Raw genomic sequence first — 20,255 nt, forward strand, 5'->3', positions numbered from 1 at the left:
GCTTAGATATTTGTAACAGTCTTTAGAAATCCTGGTCATGATTACTTATTTTAGAAAAAAAATTCATTTCCTTTTAAGAGGAAAAACAGGATGAATACAATTCTGTTTTACTCTGTCTTTAGAAGCCTAATTGTTCACACACAAGGTCAAAAATCGCCTCATGGGTACTAAATTTGCAAGCCTAAATTTCTAATCCTTAGGGTACTAAACCAAAGTATAAAATTATGGCAAAGATAATGATAATGTTTAAAATAGAATGCAGTGGTCTTTAGCCAAACAGGTTAAGTGTTCACATAAAATCTAAATAAGGCATGAACTAGATTGAAGGACTCTTAAATTTAAATTTTCTAATACGCATCTGATAGGTAATAATGAAGGAAAGTGTATATATGCTATTGTCAATAATAAAGATCTAATCAAAGGTCAAAAAGTATTTGAAAAAAACTTGAACGATACTATAGATATATAGCTTTATAAAACTGCGATCATCACAGATTGTTTTTATTTCATCTCTGATTTCATATAATTCATTTCTTTTATAGGCCTACACAAGTGAAATGGCAGCTGATGGTAGCTAGTTGTTTTAGAAGAAGTGGTAAATGCTTTAATTTTATTCATTTTTTATATATTTTGTTTCTTTGTCTTTTAGGTAATTATGTACATAACTGTTTTCCAACTGCATATTTGTTTATTAAAACATTAGCTTTTGATTACTACACATATTGAAGCATTATATGAGAAACATAATAATTACTACATACAGAAAAAAGTTATGCTTACAAAGTGGGTCACCATTATTAAGAGATTCATTAATTTTCAAAGTTAACATGTAATCATTTTGACAAGTTAGTCACAGAAAAATAGACATTTTATACATATTAGTTTACATTTCCATTTTCTGTTCACCTAAGTCTAAACATCCTTGTACGCTCGGCCAAACTTATGAGACGGTCTCACACGAGAAGCTGAAGAAGGCCCTGAACTGGAACAACTGGGGCTGTTTTCTATACCAAATACCACTAGGTACCTTTGTGTTCTTGGGAACTGTTTTTATTCCGTCCTGTACTGCTGACACTTGTCCTGAAGCACAGAGCATGGAGATGTTAGTATTGTTGGACTAACTGTGAAGTGAATGATACTATTAAGACTCTAAGATATTAGGCAAGGAGATAAAATGTTAATAGATTTGTAATCCCTCTTGTAGAGCCTACAAATGATCCAGGAAAAAAATTCCTCAATCCAAAGGGAGCACAAATGTGACAGTGTTAACAGCATTCTCATCCTGTTTTGTAGGTCTCTTTCTTTACCTTTGTGAGCTCCTTCAGAGTGGCATCAGAATATATACACAGGAGTCCTCAAATCATTTAGATCATTGATCTTTGCTGTTACTGTAGTTCCTATGAGGTCTATAACATCACTATACTGTATGTACATGTTATTGATATCAGAGTGAGTTCTGAGTTACCAGTGTTCATTACGGTGTCAGTCATAGGTAAGGCGTACATACATATGAGGTATTCGGAGTGATTTAAGACAGAACCTCCCTTGTGTTACGGAAGTACAGATTAGAAGAAGAGAAGCTGACGTTAGTGAGAGCCGCTGGATGCTGAGTGCTTCCTGTCTCCGTTGCATCCAGTTCTCACCACAGCTCTTAGAGGGTCAGCATGGCTGGCCCTTGTGTAGAGTGGGGCCCAGACAGATTCATTCCTTGTTTACTGAGATTTTAGCAAAGATCCAAAATTCATTTTTCCCTGTTCTTTACTGCTATGAAGCAGTATTGTATTATATTTATTGTATTATAAAACAAAATGCTTTCTGTAAACTTTTTAATGTTTTAAAATAAAAACTACTGGAAAAGGTTATTTTTCATCTTTTCCCAACTAAGTGAATGACATTGAAATTAATGTTAGCTTATCACTTAAATTATTTTTAAATTTGTCAGTTCTAATAAAATAATCTTTAAGTTTTAGAAATTGAATAGAACCTAATTTTTGACACTAATGTATTTATTTTAAGAACTAAACTAAGTTCTTTTTTTTTTTAAGATTTTATTTATTTGACAGAGAGAGAGCAGGAGAGCACAGGCAGGGGGAGAGGGAGAGGGAGAAGCAGGCCCCCTCCTGAGCAGGGAGCCTGATGTAGGACTCAGTCGCAGGACCCTGGGATCATGACCTGAGCCGAAGGCAGTCACTTAACTGACTGAGCCACCCAGGCACCTCACGGACTAAACTAAGTTTCAATCATCACCCATTTACTTCTGCTCTACTCCTTTTTCAAATTTCTTTTATCTGTACATTTTCTTCCAGAAATTATATTAAGAATGGTTTATATATGCTTGTGGCAAACATGAAAGTCTTCTTACTAAACCAATAAATGGTGCCAGTGTCTTGAATTAAAATTACTACTTTGCTGAATCTTATTAATTTTTATAATCTGCTGTGGTTTCTTTTTTTATTTACAGGTAACTACCAAAAAGCATTAGATACTTATAAGGATATTCACAGAAAATTTCCCGAAAATGTTGAATGTGAGTTTACATCTTATAACTTTTAAGCTATAGGTTCTCACATTTTATGTCATTAAGTATGATAACTACATTTGCTAGAGTAATTGCATATATAGCTACCAGCCTATAATTTGTGATACATGATTACACATGTGGTTATAGGATCAGAAAATTTGACTATGCAAGTACATTGTATAGAATTTAATTTTTGATAGATTTAAGTATACCACTGTGTTGTCTTTAGTAGTAAATAGATCTGTATTTCAAAGTTTTGTGAAATTTGAAGAATAAATTTTGGTTTATTATTGATTTTTTGAAATTCATAAACTGATGTTTTATAGAAAAGGCATTTTTTTAAAATTTATTTATTATTTATTTGAGAAAGAGAGGGCACAAGGGGTACCTGGGTGGCTCAGTCGTTAAGCGTCTGCCTTCGGCTCAGGTCATGATCCCGGGATACTGGGATCAAGCCCCATATGGGGCTCCCTGCTCAGTGGGGAGACTACTTCTCCCTCTCCCACTCCCCCTGTTTGTGTTACCTCTCTCGCTGTGTCTCCCTCTGTCAAATAAATAAAATCTTAAAAAAAAAAAAAAAGAGAGGGCACAAGCTAGGGGAGAGGGAAAGGGAGAAGCAGGCTCCCTGCTCAGTAGGTAGCCCAATGTGGGGCTGAATCCCAGGGTCCCCAGATCATGACCTGAGCCGAAGGCAGACACCCAACAAACTGAGCCACCAGGCAGCCGAGAAAAGGCATTTTTAACTCTCCACTTAGTATGCAACTTTCTGAGGTTGAAAATACTTTTAGAGTTTATGAAAATAGAACAATCATCTTGCTCATATGGATAGCAAATGAATTTTAATGTTGCTTTAAGTTTAAGACATTATGTTGGTATTGGGCTTATTTTCCTTTTGTGAAGCTAGCTTTGTAGAAAATACTCATTTATTCCCCATCTTGTTGCATAATGGGTTATTACTTAAAGTAATAATGTGAAGTATTACAGGAGTACCAACAACAAAATCATGACCAAGAAAAATACGAAATAACCATATTCACATGCCACATACTCTCATTAAATTGTGTATTTGGCCCTGAATAGCCTTGCAGCTAAAGGAAAGAGAGAAAATGTCATCAGTTATATAATCTTTTCTATTTATGAGGAAACAAAGTAATTCCTTGGGAAGAAGAAAACATTTCTAACTTTTCATTTATGTTGCAAAACCAAGAGATATATATTAGATAAGATCCATTAAAGTTATAGCAGCTCCTTGCTTTCATGACATCCCCATAGCAAATAAAATGTTTGAAAGACTTTAATTTTTTCCTTCAGTGACAGTGAACACTAAACAATGCATTTCAGTTCAGTAAGACAAATCTTTTCTATGCCAAGTTTTCCAGTGGCCCAGCCTGATCTGGGAATGAGATGTACTGCATGTTCCTTCATTAATATTTTTCTCCATTTGGCTTTTGTGAAAGGTCAACAGCAGAGAGCTCAGAATTATGGACTTTGGTAGCAGCTTAGGAGCAAGACCTTTTCTAATGCTGATTAGAAACCGATTTGTTAATTTATAGCAGTAGTTTGCAAATGCCATCAGGAAACAGGCTATGTGGGAATTACTTATAAAACTTTAAAAAGCACAAATTTCTAGCCCAACCTACAGAGATTCTCATTTAGGTTTGCAGTGGACACAGATATCTTTCATTTCCTATTTCTTTTTTTTTTTTTAAGATTTTTATTTATTTGAGAGAGAGAGTTCACACACACAAGTGGAGGGGAGGGGCAGAGGGAGAAGGAGAAGCAGACTCCCTGGCTGAGCTGGGAGCCCGATGCAGGCCCAATCCCAGGACCCCAGATTATGACCCAGCCCGGAAGTCAGACACTTAACAAACTGAGCCACCCAGGCGCCCTTCCTATTTCTTTTTTAAAAGTTTTTTATGTGCTTCTTAATCTCAGTCAGTTTAGGAAACTGGTGATTTAGAGATTAAATGAGAGGTAACAATAATATCTTTTATAAAAATGAAGCAACCCAAAGTCTGCTAGGCAAACATTTCCCCACCTTGGCACCATTGACATTTGGGATGAGATAATTCTGTATTGTGGGCGGCCATCCTACGGATTATAGAATGTTTTAGCAGCGTCCCTGGCCTCTACCCAGCAGATGCTCCTAGCACTTCCACTCATTATGAAAAACAAAAATGTCCCCAGACATTGCCAAATTGCATTGACAGAATTCTGATTTAAGAACCCCCACAGTGGCTATAGTACCTCTGCACTGGACCAGTAAAGGGAGACTCTCCATGCAAGTCCAAATTTCTTTCTTATTGAGAGTTTAAGATTCACTCTAAGGGGCACCAGGCCAACTCAGTTGGTGGAGCATGTGACTGTTGATCTCAGGGGTGTAAGTTTAAGCCCTGTGTTGGGTGTAGAGATTACTTATAAATAAAATATTTTTTTATTTTTTTTAAATATTTTGAATTGTATTTTTTTAAAGATTTTTATTTATTTATTTGACAGAGATAGACACAGTGAAAGCAGGAACGCAAGCAAGGGGAGTAGGAGAGGGAGAAGCAGGCTTCCCGCCGAGCAGGGAGCCCGACGCAGGGCTCGATCCCAGGACCCTGGGATCATGACCTGAGCCAAAGGCAGACGCTTAACGACTGAGCCACTCAGGCGCCCCTAAAATATTTTTTTAAAGATTTTATTTATTTATTTGACAGAGAAAGAGACAGTGAGAGAGGGAGCACAAGCAGGGGGAGTGGGAGAGGGAGAAGCAGGCTTCCCGCCGAGCAGGGAGCCCGACGCAGGGCTCGATCCCAGGACCCTGGGACCATGACCTGAGCCAAAGGCAGACACTCAACGACTGAGCCACCTAGGCGCCCTAAATAAAATATTTTTTTAAAGAAAATATTCATTCTAAAAATTAAATGAATGATTATCTATGTCATAGGGAATGTTCAAGGTGACTTCGGCCTCGATAATTTTCAAAACAAATTATAATTTGTCTACCTTAACTATAGCTATAGAAAAAACATTTGCACCCATGTAATATCTCATTTTGAGCAGAGTAGTTTTCTGATAAACCCAACAGGATAATTCATTCTTAAAATATATTCTTCAGCTAGCAAAAATTGACTTGCTCTATAGAGTTCAGATGACATACTAAATTTCAGAGAACATCTACCAAAAACAATGATTTTTATTTTACTTTAAATATTCCTAAGCCACTCATTCTGAGGATAGGTAGGTAAGAGAAATAGTTAAGTATTATTTGTACAATATATGTAAATTCTTATTGTGAATTATTAAGATAAGCGTATACATAGGCAATTTATATAGTGACATCTTAAATTATTTTAGTACCATTACTTTTACAATATGTTAATGGTCATGAATTGCTGACTTATTTACAAATTCTTGTGGAGTGATGCTACAGTGTTGGTATATAGCACTGTTCAAGCCCTGTGGGTGTGGCGGAAAGTAAAACAGATGAAAACCCCTGGGAAGAGAAAGACAGTAAACAAATATATAAGTCAGTAGTCATAAGTGGTGTAAAGGTAAAGCAGATAAGGACATAAAGAGTATGGGAAGGGCTCTAAGTAGATGGTGTGGTCTCGCTTGAGGGCAGGGCAGGTGGAGAGAGTCTGTCCCTTTAGGTCCCCTTTCAAGGATGTCCGTTTTCATAGGTCCAGAGAATACGAACTGTCATTAATTTTTAATAGAAACAACCACTATTTGTATCATTCCTACTTGTGTCCCAAAAGACTGAGTTCATTGATTTGTTATATTTTCAACAATGTGCATTAATATTTTTCTAAAACTATTTTTTACAATTTAGGTCTGCGTTTCTTGGTTCGTCTCTGCACAGATATTGGATTAAAAGAAGTTCAAGAATATGCAACAAAACTCAAGAGATTGGAAAAAATGAAAGAAATACGGGAACAGGTATCTTCTATGGCCCGAAAACTGCTGTGTGTTAATTTTCAAAATGTCAGCCTTCTGTAGCTCAACTGAGTGATTCTGAGGGCTTCTCTCAGTAAAATAAAGTTGAAATTTTTTTCTGCCGTGGCACAAAAGGAAGAATAACTAAAATTCTAGTTTGAGGATAAAATTCTATCAAGAACCAATTCTTAATAGGAGAAAGTGCATCAGAGTTAACATACTTTCATGGAGGGTTACTCATAGACAAATCACTGTAACTTTCCCCAATACAAAATAACTTACAGGTTAATTTATGCAATTAGTTTCAGTTGGAGTGTCCTGTGGCCCATGGAAGCTAAGCTAAGGACTATATAATAATAGTACCTTTTCTTTAAGGTGTTTCATTATGTAGTGGAACATGGCTGTGAGAATAATATTAATATACATGGAAGCATTTTATTTCTGTGTTTCATGCAATATGTGCATTAACAGTGTTCTTATTTTTACTTTTTTTTTAAGATTTTATTTATTTATTTGACAGAGAGAGATAGTGAGAGCAGGAACACAAGCACAGGGAGTGGGAGAGGGAGAAGCAGGCTTCCCACGGAGCAGGGAGCCCAATGTGGGGCTCGATCCCAGGACCCCTGGGATCATGACCTGAGCCGAAGGCAGACGCTTAATGACTGAGCCACCCAGGCGCCCCCATTATTTTTACTTCTTTAAGAGAATTATCTCTCCTAAGTTTGAGCCTAGAATATTTAAAAATTTAACATGATTTTTGAGTATCTGCCTTTCATAGAAAGAAAATATATTCAAGGTTAGACTTTTTCAAGAAATTAATTATCTTGGATAATTAAATCTAAATTCCATATTTACTTTCAAAATGTGGTTATCTTGTTTTTGCTTTGAAGATGTGATCTGATTGTTTTATTCTCTTTTTAAAGTATAGTTGTTTAAGGATTATGAGCATGACATAGATTTTTACCTTAAAAATCCTATAAAATATCAAGTTGGTATTAAAATGCCATGGTAGGGTATATAGTTTAAAACTTGCTGTGAAGACCAATTTACTACCATGTACCAATTGCTAAATTAGGTAACCTGTGTGAAAGCTTTGTAAAATTAAATGGGTATAAGTCAAAGTTCAAGTTATCATAATTGTCCTCATAATCACTATTAAATGTGTTTCAATAAGAAGAATCAAAAATAATTATATATTTCACACCAAGAACATTTTTGGAGCTTAAAATTAGTTGTTAAGTTATAGTATAGAACCAAAGAAAGAGTCAAAGTCTTTTAAGACTCCTAAGTTTAGGGGGGCCTGGGTGGCTCAGTTGGTTAAGCGACTGCCTTCAGCTCAGGTCATGATCTCAGGGTCCTGGGATCGAGCCCCGCATCAGGCTCCCTGCCCAGCGGGAAGCCTGCTTCTCCCTCTGACCCTCCTCCTGCTTGTGTTCCCCCTCTCTCTGTCTTTCTCTCTGTGTCAATTAAATAAATAAATAAAATCTTAAAAAAAGACTCCTAAGTTTAGTCATCAGTAGGTTAAGTTTATACTGAACAGAGAACATACAACTAATACAAACTATGGATCATGCATAATACACTTCTCACAACTTACAACCTTAAACAGGAGAACTGGCATATGCATTACCATCTCTGATTTAATAGACTTCCAGGGTGGCCCCCTTTTACACAATAAGTAGCAGTCCTTCCAACTCCCTGGGACTTGCCTTGCAGCCAGCTCGTAAGGGTTGGTAGCTCCAGCTGTAAGAAATCTGATTCTGAGCAGTCCCTGGGAAATGAACTTTAAGGGCAAAGACCAAATATGCCCCCTTTAAAGAGATGCAGAGTTGCTTTTGTACAGTTTTCTTATCGCTTCATTTCTCCATGTTTAGTTGTATCTGGGTTGAACCATTATAGATACTGTGCTCTAGTTCTGGTCTTTGAGGTACTGTACATCTTTACATTGGCTTCCTCTCTCCCTTTGCCTTTCTTCTTACCTCATCCTCTTTCTTCTATGCACTCTCTCTCTGGGGTGTTAAACTCTTCCTCTGGCTGACTGCTATGAGCTGCTATTCGGGTGGACTGTTGGATCTTACTATTAAGAATGATTATGTGGGTGGCTCAGTCAATTGAGTATCTGTCTGCCTTTGGCTCAGGTCATGATCTCAGGGTCCTGGGATCCAGCCCCATGTCGGGCTCCCTGCTCAGTGGGGAGTCTGCTTCTCCCTCTCCCTCTGCCCCTCCCCCCTACTCCTGTGTGCTTGCTCTCTCTCAAATAAATAAAATCTTTTTAAAGAAAGAATGAGTATGTAAATGTCATTGAGACTGATTTTTCTTTCTAGTTTGTACTCGGCCTTTTGATTCCTCTTCCATCAAAATATTTATATATACATTGAATATAGTCAGTTTTTACCTGTTTCTCTCATAGACCTGACAGCCTTCCACTGTCTTCCCTAAAATAATTCCCTAATGACTTAATTAAGAGTACTTTAGTAAACTCATTCAAGTTACAATTGATGCATTTAGATTAGATTCAGTGTTTCTCTTACTTATTTACTCCAATTATTAAAATCTCACAGTGTTTGAGCAGTGCCTCTTTTGGCAATATTTTATCACTGCCCTCATTGTAATCTGTGTAAAACCTAAGTTCACTTAGATATCTTCTCTCATTATAGCTTCTCCTTAATATCGTCCCTCAAATGTTACTGCTTAATCTTTCTTTAGAGTCAGAGTCACAGTCCTCATCCACAGAGCACTCTCTCTGCAGTGCCCTTGAAATCAATCTCTCTTTTCTTTGGTACTCTTCATTAACTCTTAAACAAAAGAAACATGTTCTTGATATTTTCTCACTTATGTTTTGCTTATAAATACAGTGTGGAAGAGAAAAAATAGTGGAAAAGAAAGGTCCTAGGGAGAAGAGACAGAATTCTCACTCTCTGAGAGCTAATTTATCTTTTAATTGTTGACATGTCCCATTTCAGTTTGTGTTTCTGAGATTGTGAGCCCATGGGGCAGAGCATTCTATTTCCTGGCTTGCATAGTGCATAAAGCACTATTAGTTATAAAACAAAGTATAATAAATAAACTTATGAACTAAGGACACTCTCCTTTTCTAAATTTGAACTTGTTGCTTTTTGTGTCTCTTGTTTAGAATCTGTCCTAATGCGGAAACTTAACATTTTTCTATATAATTAGAATTTCTTCATATAATCATTGTTAATGCCTGCATAATACATTATTGTACAGATATGTCTTGATTTCCTTAAGCATTTTAACATTGTTAGACAGTCAAATATCTTTTTTAGAACTGGTAACTCTCTACAATCAGTCTAATTTTGGTGTTTCTTGCTGAAGAAGAACACTTCCATATTGTGAACTTGAGAACGTTTGGGAAATGGACATATAATTGAAAGCAGGGATATCATAGATAATCACATCAAACTCTTACCTAGAGCTGTTGAAAGGAGTACAAAGTTGACCCCCAGTCTTTATGCTTTCCTCTCCTCTGGAAGTGCTAATAAAGGTAGAAGTTTGGCAGCAGGAAGGAAAAGAAGTGAAGGCTCTGGATGAACGTTCGTTAATAATGTTAGCACTCTTCATGGTTCTGGTTAGTTTTCCCTTTAATTCCACTTGATTACATCTGCCTAACTAGACATTAATAATAGCAACAGCTAACATTTACTGAGTGCATGACAGGTACAGGCACTGTTTTAAGTAAGCACTTTATATTTATTAACTAATTTAATCACACTAGTCCTATGAAGTTGGGTATTGTTTTATTATTTTTTTTAATAAATGAGAAAACTGAGGCCCATGGTGGCTAAGTAACTTCCTCCAGGTCACATACCTATTAGGGGCAGACCTAGGCTTCATATCGGCTCCTAAGTCTATGTCCCTAACTACTGTGCGTTACTACCGTATGAACAGTAGGGGAAAAGGATGATGCAAACAATTATTTTCAGTTGATGTATGGTCCTTACTTATTCTGCACTCAGAAAAGTTGGTAACTCATACCATGAATTAAATTAAAATGTATCTTGCCATCAGCTCACCAAAATTTGATTAGGCATTAGGGTCTCAGAATAGTGCTATTCAAGGATGCTCTGTGGACCAGTAGAGCCTCAGAATCACCTGGGCACGTCTTAGAATTACAAAGTCTTGGGCCCCACCCCAGGCCTACCCAAACCCTACCCCAGAGTTAAATTCAAGAATCTGTGTATGTGGTTTTTTTTTTTTTTTTAAGATTTTATTTATTTATTTGAGAGAGTGTGCGTATCAGTGGAGGGGAGAGGCAGAGGGAGAAGCAGGCTCCCTCATGAGCAGGGAGCCCAATTCAGGGCTGGATCCCAGGGTTCCGGGATCCTGACCTAAGCTGAAGGCAGACACCCAACCAACTGAGCCACCTAGGCGCCCCTGTGTATGTGTTTTTTTAAACAAGTTCTCCAAGTATTTTTCTATTCACTAAAGTTTGAGAAGCGCTTGTCTAGAGTTTATGCTTCTACAGGGTCATCATACAAATGATCAAATACCAGCTCAGGGTATGGAATCTGACTTGGAGAGTGGGGGGCAGAAAGTAGATGTAAAATAAATCAGGCCATGGATTTTAAAAAATTGTTTAAAAATGGAAACAGATTTATGTAGACCTAAGAAAGAAAGATAAATTGATTCAGGTTTATGTGAGTCAGGATAGTGTAGCTCCCTGAGCCCCTAACTCCTACTTTAAAGTGTTAAAAGCCAGAAATTTATTTAGACTGATTTTTCAGCGAACCTGTTTCTCTTCCTGGAACTATTGTGGAGAAAGAAGACTGTTCTCCCCTTCATGCTTGGGGGACCTACATTCCTGAGGAAGAAGAAAAGTTTACACATGTGTATTCATTGGTGCCATCAGTAAGCAGCTCCAGGCACAGGCCATTTGGCCAGACAAGAAAGACCACCTCGGCCATGTCTGGCTACTGCGGCCTGGAGCAATGTGCACTGGCCCCCAGCACTGTGGGCCTCTTAGCAACACTTTTTAAAGAGGTGTTTTTTATTCTTCACTGGACACAGAAAAGTTAGCTGCAAGGCATTCTGTTAAACTTGACTACAGTCTGGAAAAGAACAAAATGGGAAGAGCAGGAATTAAAGACTCAGTAATCTAAATATGGAGAGAGAAAATTTTCAGCTAAAATACCAAAGAGGGTTAGAGAACAAAGTACAAAAGATTCAGTATGGTGAATTTGTTGATTTTCAGCAACAAATAGGTGTTCAGTTGGAAGGGGGTTTTTTATCCCTCATAAAAAACCCCTCATTTTCTGGGCACCTGAGTGGCTCAGTCATTTAAGTGTCTGACTCTTGATTCTGGCTCAAGTCATGGTCTCAGGGTTGTGAGATTAAGCCCTGCATCCTGCTCCACACGGGGCATGGAGCCTGCTTAAGATTCCCTCTCTCTTAAGATTCTCCCTTGGCCCCTCCTACCTCTCTCTCTCCTCTCCCCCCCACAAAAAAACCCAAAACAAAACCCCACATTCTCTGCCCACAGGAGAGTAGTTGAAGGAACACATCCAAGGGGTGCAAGCTGCCTTTTATTCACAAAGTAGGAGGGGCAGTCACTTTCCAAAGATGAAAAGGACAGAATGTGGTATATTAATAACATGGTTGCTCTGTGGGGCTTGGGGGCGGAGGCTGAACCAGTAGTGAGGAGGCGCCTGGAGGCTGGCACTGTCATGTGCTTATGTGATATGTGTCCAGCAGGGCACGGTGTCCTGGGAATAGGAGAGGAAGAAGAGAAGTCATTGAATCAAGCCAGGTTTTAGATTTCTTGGTGAGTGGAGCAGAAAGTCAAGTGGGCAAGCAAGGGGCCTGGAGGTCCTAAAGGAGATGTACTTAGAGTGGTGGGGTGATCGTAGGCTGGAAATAAAGTGAGGATTTATGGGAATTAATTAGGAAAAGACGGACGAGAGCCAAAGGATTGGGAAATTCTAGATGAGAGCAAGGAATTGGTGCAATGGGGTGAGATATGTAGTGATGGTGGAAAGTGCTCACTTTCCTAAATTGTCCTATTATAAACCAGGGTGCAAGATCTTGTCTCACATTTAATTTGAAAAAATTTCAAGTTAATGGGCATTTGTCTTTATGAGTTTATTTTAGCATTGTGTAGGTCTTTTAGATATGGTAGAAATAGTATGTGGAGAGATGAAAAATAAGTTTTGAAATAAAATCTGATTACAGACATTAAAATTTTTATTTTGTTACATCATCATTTTTAGATTTTCAAAAGAAAAAGGGCAAACGGGAGAGATGGGGTTTCAAGGGACATTTCTTTTTTAACAGAAAAAAATGTGAGCATGTTTACATGTAGTTAAAAGTCCTGAGTTTTAGGAGAGTGATCCATTTTACAGAAATGAGTCTTGAATTACTGAAAGGGAATTTTTTTCTTCCTAGCAGACCACAATGTCAATAACCACATCCATGACCCGAAAATTTATAAATATCGGGGGAGTTGTCAGAGTTGAGGGAATGGTAGTTTGTCCTTTGAGTTAAATATGAAATTGTGTTTATATTATTGAAGATCTAAATAAGGTACCAACCTATGTTTAAAATTTTTAGTCAGTTGTAGAGTAAATATTTATCAAAAGCTGTCTGACTGGTCACTGACTGCCCTGTCTCTGTAAACACAGCTTTAGACATATGAGAATCTGGCAGATTCGGTGTCAATACAAAAAGTAACACTTAAGCAAAACACAGAATAACCATAAATTGCTTCAATAAACCTAAGAATGTCACAGCTTGAAGATATTTCTTATGTTTTAAGGGTGAGCTTGTACCTAAGAAAGTGGACTGCTGAACAGATCTTAGGTGTTTTGTGAGATTTTAATCGTGCTTTTATTGTAGAAGTTGAATTTCAAAACCCAGTTTACCTTTCCTTTCCCCAAAATAGTTCAGGTCCAGCCATTACAGATAGAGTAGGACTAGCTCAGGAAATAGCCTTTCTGTGGATTCCCTAGTCCCCTGCCCCCCCAGGCACCCCCCCACCCCAGTTTAAGACATGAACTTTCATATCAGGAGAATATTGGGTTTGTAAGCAAAGTCATGCTGCACCTGTAAGTGGAAGCGCCACCTGAGTATTTCATAAGGCCTGAGGGCCCTGGTAGCGGGCAGAACCCTTTACATACACAACAACCTCATCTTTTCTCCCATACAGTCAACTCTGGGGTAAGGAGCAGTTCAAACCCAGCTTTTAGGGGAGTGGGAGCAGTGAATCTTAAGGGCTACACAGTAACGTTAATTTAAAAAATCAGCATTGAGTTATATTCAACTTTGAGGGACTATCATTTATTCTTTTAAACTCATCTTGTTGTTCTAGCGCATAAAGTCTGGCAGAGACAGCAGTGGGGGCTCCCGCAGCAGAAGAGAGGGGAGTGATGGCAGCGGTGAGTAGTTCCCGTTTCCTCGAAATACTGGATTTGACAAGTGGCAGTACATGGGCTTCTAGGAACATCTTGAATAATCCAAAAAAAAAAAAAAATGCCCCTTGTTTGTTTGCTTGCTCTATACACAGTAAAACCTCACTTATTCTAATTTATTTTATAAGCAGTCGACTATGTAAATGACTTAATGTTAGTGGATTTTACTTCTTAAATAACCATACCTGTTTCTGCTAAGTGATTATTAAGTAAGTTCATGCTGGATAGATGAACATAGATGTCCATACTGATGCAGTTTTACTGTGTTACATTTTTTAAATTTACATTTTAAGGCAGTACCATGAGAAGATGATCTTATAGAATGCTGGCAGTCCTGAGTCTTTACACTTTTCTTGTAGAAATAGTGCACGTCTTGGAATTAGGAGACATGGTTCATGACAGCCTTCTATCTTTGGACTAACCACGTATATGCTGTAGACTTTAGGTGATTTCTAAATTTGTTTGCATCTCTCAGTTCCTTGACTTTGATTGCTTGTCATGCCATTACTTAATAAGAAGATTAAGTTTTCCTTCCCTCTTTCCTCATCAACAAAATCTGCCTTCTCTGTCTCCGTCAGGGGGTAGTGTAAGTTAAACTTCATAGAAATTTGGTGGCTTTAAAGAAACTAATTGGGAAAATAAATGCTAAATTGGGATCTAGAACTACACATATATTCTCTCATATCCATACTTAACACTCTCATGCATACGTGATCCAAGTCCGTGCAACTGCCCAACTTCATTCTCCCATCCCTTTGTGATCTAGGAGTCAGGACAAAGACAGATGGGACCCTTAGTTTAGGTAGGTCTTTCATTCATTCACAAACATTTATTAGATGCATACCAGGTGCCAGATAAATACTGTGCCAAGTGCCGAGGACATGGGGATGAGTAAGACATGGTCCCTGTGCCCAGGAACATTACCATCTAGTTGGAAAGACACACGAGTTTCAGGTGCTGCCGAGACTGCTGCTATGCTGGAGAAATGCACGTGGGTGTTCTAACTTTCCTGGGGATAGAAACTGCAGCTGGGCCAAAGAGTCTTTCCAGAGTTCTGAGCTCTGCTTTGCCAGATAAGTTTAAGCAGTTACAGTCATCAGTGGCATCTAGTTCTAGCAAGACAGTTTGATTCTCGAAGAATTAGTCCACCTTCTCCAGCTGAACCTCACAGTCCTCACCTGTTTACCCTTAGGTCCCAGGAGTTGTTACTCAGAGCTTCAGAAATTAGTAGAAGCAGCTTTCAGCTTGAGTCCCAGGGGTACCAAGGGCAGTCTGCCACATCAGGGAGTAACCATTTACTATCTGGTCAGCCCTCCATGGTCATGATGGGCATTGACTTCTCCATAGTGTCCCCTGACCCTGATCATGGACCTGTATGTACCAGAAATGTCCCTAATGGCCAACGAGGCTTTACGCCTCAGTTAAGAGGCACTTAGGTCCAGCAGACCAACTTGCTGCTCCTCGTTCATCCTTACTCTTGGGAAGCAAGCAGTCTGTGGTATGAGCTTTTTTGAAATTGAGTGTCCCTTAAGGAGTAATTGTCTTTTCTTTTTTAAAGATTTTATTTATTTATTCACGAGAGACAGAGGGAGAGAGAGAGAGAGGCAGAGGGAGAAGCAGGCTCCCAAGGAGCAGGGAGCCCGATGCGGGACTCGATCCCAGGACTCTGGGATCATGACCTGAGCTGAAGGCAGATGCTTAACCATCTGAGCCACCCAGGCGCCCAGGAGTAATTGTCTTGAGTAACCCCTAGGGAAATATTACATATTTATCAAAATTCTAGGACCAATTCACCATCTTCTAAGTTTTCTATACTTCCCTCTAAAAATCTTAAGTTCAGAGTAACCAACCAGTTCCTCCCAGAAAAATCCCCAATAGCCTATGTTAAGTTCTCAGAGCCTTCCCTGATATTCGTAAGCTTGCAAAATGTCACCAGTGTTAACCCCTAAACCTGAGCCTGAGTTACCCAGATATCTGGAATGTTTGAAAATCTGCTTCAGAAACATCAGGACCAGGGCATGCTCTAAGAACCTTGAATAGGTTGGTGCTGAGCCGGAGCCCAGAGCACAGTGTCCACAGTCCCACCCCAAGAAATTATCCCAGTCAGACTAATGTCTGCCTCTCAGAAACATCAGAAAGATCAAGGTGTGCCTCAGAGGCCACTGAGGTGCCAGATCCTTCAACATGGAAAGAGCGGTTCAGCACTCCCTCACCCCGCCAAGGTGACCTCTCCCTAATACTCCTTCAATCATGCTATGTCTCAGAACAAAATGAAATGCCTCACCTGGGCCTGGGATGTCCCCCATGGTCAGGGTTAGTTCAGTGAAGAAAAGACTCACACTGGAGAAAGGTGAGGCTGCCCCAGGTCTGATACCTGAGTGCAGGGAAGGAGAGGCCTTTCTGTTACAAATTCACCTCCCGGTCCTGGCCTTCCTCCACTGCTTTTCTCTTTTTTAATAAATTTTCTTTTCTCTCATCCAGTCCATTTCAGCTCAACACAAACAGTTCTAGTGCACAAATAAGCTTTATTCTCACAGGGGGGAATTTTGGAGTAGAAATTCTGTGTTATTAAGGCATTTTTACAAGTTGGGTTTCATGTTGCTTGGTTCTTTTGGCACAAGTTTAGAGCATTAAATACTTCCTTTTCAGGGTTGCTTTCTTTTTTTCCCCTTACCATTTGCCTTTTTGTTCCTTATTTCCTGATCCCTTGAGTTACATGGCACCCCAGACTTCTTCATTTCCTCCCGCAGCCCACGTTGGAAGGCCTCTTTCGGTGACCTTGCTGATTCCATGCTGCCACTTTTTCAAGAATCATGTTTTTGGCCTTTTTTTCCTCTAGCTCTTGGCACAGGCCACAGTACAGGCTGTCCCAGCTTTGAAGTCTGAATAAACCATGCTGCGGATGCCTCTCTCACCTTCTCTTCCCTTTCACCTCATGGGGCCCTCTCCGAGCACCCTGCAGCCCCCTGTGGGCACGCCCCCTCCTCCCCAGCAGTCTCCCTCCCACTCCACCGGTGCCAGGCACTGTGTGCATAGTGGCCGCTGACCTCTTTATTAGAGCTCAGTTAGGCCCTCCCAGTACACACCCACATGTGACAGCCCCTGCTCTTACCCATCGTCCACCTCTGCCTGTGAAACTTAGAGATGCACATTTACGTCTTTACATGGAAATATTTGGCACTTCCGTCTGGATTAGATCCACAGGTCAGATAGTGGAAAGGGATGATTTTCTAAATGCATCCAAAAGAGGCCAGCTTTAAGCTGTTAAAATAAATGCAGCGCCTACAACTAGATTTTTAAAGTATTGCCCAGGAGCAAGGACCATTGGGAACTTAAATATCAGATTAGTTTATATAAAATGAAATGCTTGAGGGCCCTTGAAAACTGTCCCTTTTTTTTTTTTTTGTGGATCAAGCTAGTCCTACTACAGCCTTATTTTTGCTGTTTGTTTAATAAGCCTCAGCTCCTATCCTCTTCAGTGGTTCTCCAATTTTAGCATGTGGCAGAGTCACCTGGAAGGCTTGTGGAAACAGCCTGCTGAACTCCTAGTCCAGCATTTTTTTTTTTAGATTTTATTTATTTATTTGACAGAGAGCAAGCAAGGGTGAGCACAAGAAGAGAGAGAAGGAGGCTCCCCGCTGAGCAGGGAGCCCATATGGGCCTTGATCCCAGGACCCGGGATCATGATCTGAGTCGAAGGCAGACATTTAACTGACTGAGCCACCCAGGTGCCCCTAGTGCCGCATTTCTGAACCAGTCTGGGCCATGCCCAGGAATTTGCATTTCTGACAAGGCCCCAGCTGATTCTGATGGATCTTAAATGAGATATCACAAGAGTAAATGTGATACAGTGTGTATAGAAAGGTTGCTGCTACTATTACCACCAAATTTAAATTCACAGTAGTGGCAGTCATCCAGCCTCTGGCCTCCTGCCCTAGCTCTGTCACTCCCGAGTGTATTACCCCGGGAGGTGGTATGAGCTTGAAACTAACTTAAAATTACACGCACAACTCATGGAAGGGGGCTCACTGCAATGCCTGGCACACACTCGATGCCGAGTAGCTATTACTATTATTACTTGATACAAACTGCATTAAAAAGCAATAATGTTTGGTTTAGAATATTGAATATCCATTCCAGGATTTTCAGTACTTTAGTTTGTTTTTTGTAGAATTAACTTAAAATGAAATGAACTTGTTTCAACTCCTTGAAGTAGAAATGCATTACTCTTCTAAATGCCAAATTTGGGGTTAAGGTTTCAGCTGCTCAGTGCCAAAACATCAAACAATTCAGAAAAAAGTTAAGTCACACTGAAAGTCAGCTTCCACAAGGAGCACTCTATTCGACAAGTTCCAAGTCTCCATAGTCATCATATGTATGGTCCGCATGGATAAGCCAGGTGAGAGGAGTCATATTCTTGCCCAGTGTGTTGGCTTGCATTAAAAGATAGGAAATCCGCAGAATGCAGCTGCTTCTCATGTGTATCTGTCCTCAGGAAACAAGAGTGCCTTCTTGTAAAGCATCTTACATCTTACATTTTAGCATGATGGTTGCATTTTGTGACTTGAGTACTATGTTATTAAGGTTTCATTTTAAAATTGTTTTTATTTACTCTGTGTGCTACTTAATAGTTTGCTGCATTTTTTTAGTGTTTATTATGTCTTGGGTGCAAACTTTTCCTGTGACAGTGTTTCTCTTAGTTTTACACTAAAAATAATTTTATAATGAGAGTAGGATAATATGACTCAGTGAACAGAAATTAACTTTATGGACAACTTTTTGAGGAACATGTCTTTTATAAAATACATTGTAACCATGTTTTATTTTTAAAATTTGAAGTTTTTTGAGATTATAATCCAAGGGTAAGTTTTTTTTACTAGAATACCTTCTCACAGTTTTGTGGACCTCAGTGGTGTCACAGGCAGAGTGATCAACTCGTGCTTAGTGACCGCCACCTGTGGACAAAGATTACAGCCCAAGGAGGAAGGATAGCAAGAGCACATGTAAATATATCTAACTTCAAAGAATCACATCAACAAAATGTAGCTGATCTCTAGGAAAAAAGGGAGTGAGTGTTACGGGGCAAAAAAAGCCTGGAGAAGCCAGAGGGACTGAGGACTCACTTCACAAGAGCATCACTCTTGTCACCTTCAGTTCCAGAGTCAGTGCCCTCTTCACCTCAGAAAGCCAAAGACTAACTGTGCTGAATGCCCTGGTATCTAAGCATTTGGAGGCTGGTATGTAACACAAAGGGAACTTTATTAGCAATAAAGATTAGAAGAGAGTTGATAGCACTCACTGTGGCAAAGAATTATTCTCTGTGTCACAGATCTGAAGAAATTTCTCTGTGTCAGTCTGCCTTGCTGGTCTGATCTGCTAATGTGTCACCTGTTTTCTCTAAGCCAGGGGGTCGGCACACTTTTTCTGTAAAGAGCCAGGTAGTAGCCAGTTGAGGCTCTGGGGCCATACTTACTTGCGGTGTCACGAAGGCGGGCATAGACAACATGTAAGCAAGTGGCTAAGCTGGGCTCTCTGAAGCTTCATCTTTGGACACTGAAATTTGAATGTCCTATAAATGTCATGTGTCACAAAATATTGTTATTCTTTTGCTTTTTTTCCCAGGCTGTAAAAATGTCTGAACCCTTCTTAGCTCACTTGATGTTCAAAAACAGGGGATGGGCCGGGTTTGGCTCCCAGACTGTGGTTTGCCAATTCCTGCTCTAGGCTGGCCTCTCCGTAAATATAACTGGGTGCGGCAAGCCGGCCTTCAGGTGATGCTCTTTCAAAGCACTGACTCCAGCTGTCTAATCCACGCGCACAGCTTATGCAGTAAGATTCTTTATCACTGACCTTTTCCTCTTAACACTGTCTTAGCTGTTTACATCCCGGCCACCTCCAAATAGGCCATACACATAACAACAGAGTGTATGAGGTTTTGTGTCTTCAACAGAGCATGCTCCTTTCCTCTGGCCCTTAGTTTATTGCCCTGCATTTGAGGTCATTGTAATTAATTCCTCAGTCCTGGTATTCATTCAACATCTGTGGACCTCTTTTTCTAAGTCACCATATCTTACATGACCTTGGGCAGGTTACTTAATCTCTTTGTCACAGATTCCTTGTCAGTCAAATGGGAGTGAAAATAGGACCTACCTAATAGGGTTGTTGAGAGGGAGAGATGCGTTAATACATAGAAAGCACTTAACACAGTGTCTGACACAGGCAAGCACCTGATAAGGGTGATTCCTATTTGACCAAGGAGGGTGGTGGGTAGTACCTGAAAATCTGGTGTCCACATCTCTGGATAGTGAGGGTCCGTGTTCTTACCTCTCCTGGATGTATGATCTTAGAGTTTGTTATCCTCAGAGTTTTTCCTACTACCACAGGATCAC

The 20,255-nt window shown here is 39.6% G+C and overlaps 1 protein-coding gene across 1 annotated transcript in view; it reads left to right on the forward strand.

Annotated features, from left to right (window-relative positions):
* The window catches only part of IFT88 (intraflagellar transport 88), a 145,488-nt gene that overhangs the window by 106,982 nt on the left and 18,251 nt on the right, over window positions 1–20,255 (forward strand). Inside the window, exons 21-24 of the mRNA XM_028105472.2 lie at window positions 543–595; window positions 2,462–2,527; window positions 6,339–6,445; window positions 13,767–13,833. Of these exons, the coding sequence (XP_027961273.1) occupies window positions 543–595; window positions 2,462–2,527; window positions 6,339–6,445; window positions 13,767–13,833 (293 nt within the window). The remainder of the gene's footprint in view (window positions 1–542; window positions 596–2,461; window positions 2,528–6,338; window positions 6,446–13,766; window positions 13,834–20,255) is intronic.

The sequence above is a fragment of the Eumetopias jubatus genome, unplaced genomic scaffold, assembly GCF_037043125.1.
Source record: "Eumetopias jubatus isolate StellerSeaLion01/CBP00866 unplaced genomic scaffold, mEumJub1_p1.0 scaffold_3, whole genome shotgun sequence".
Lineage (NCBI taxonomy): Eukaryota > Metazoa > Chordata > Mammalia > Carnivora > Otariidae > Eumetopias > Eumetopias jubatus.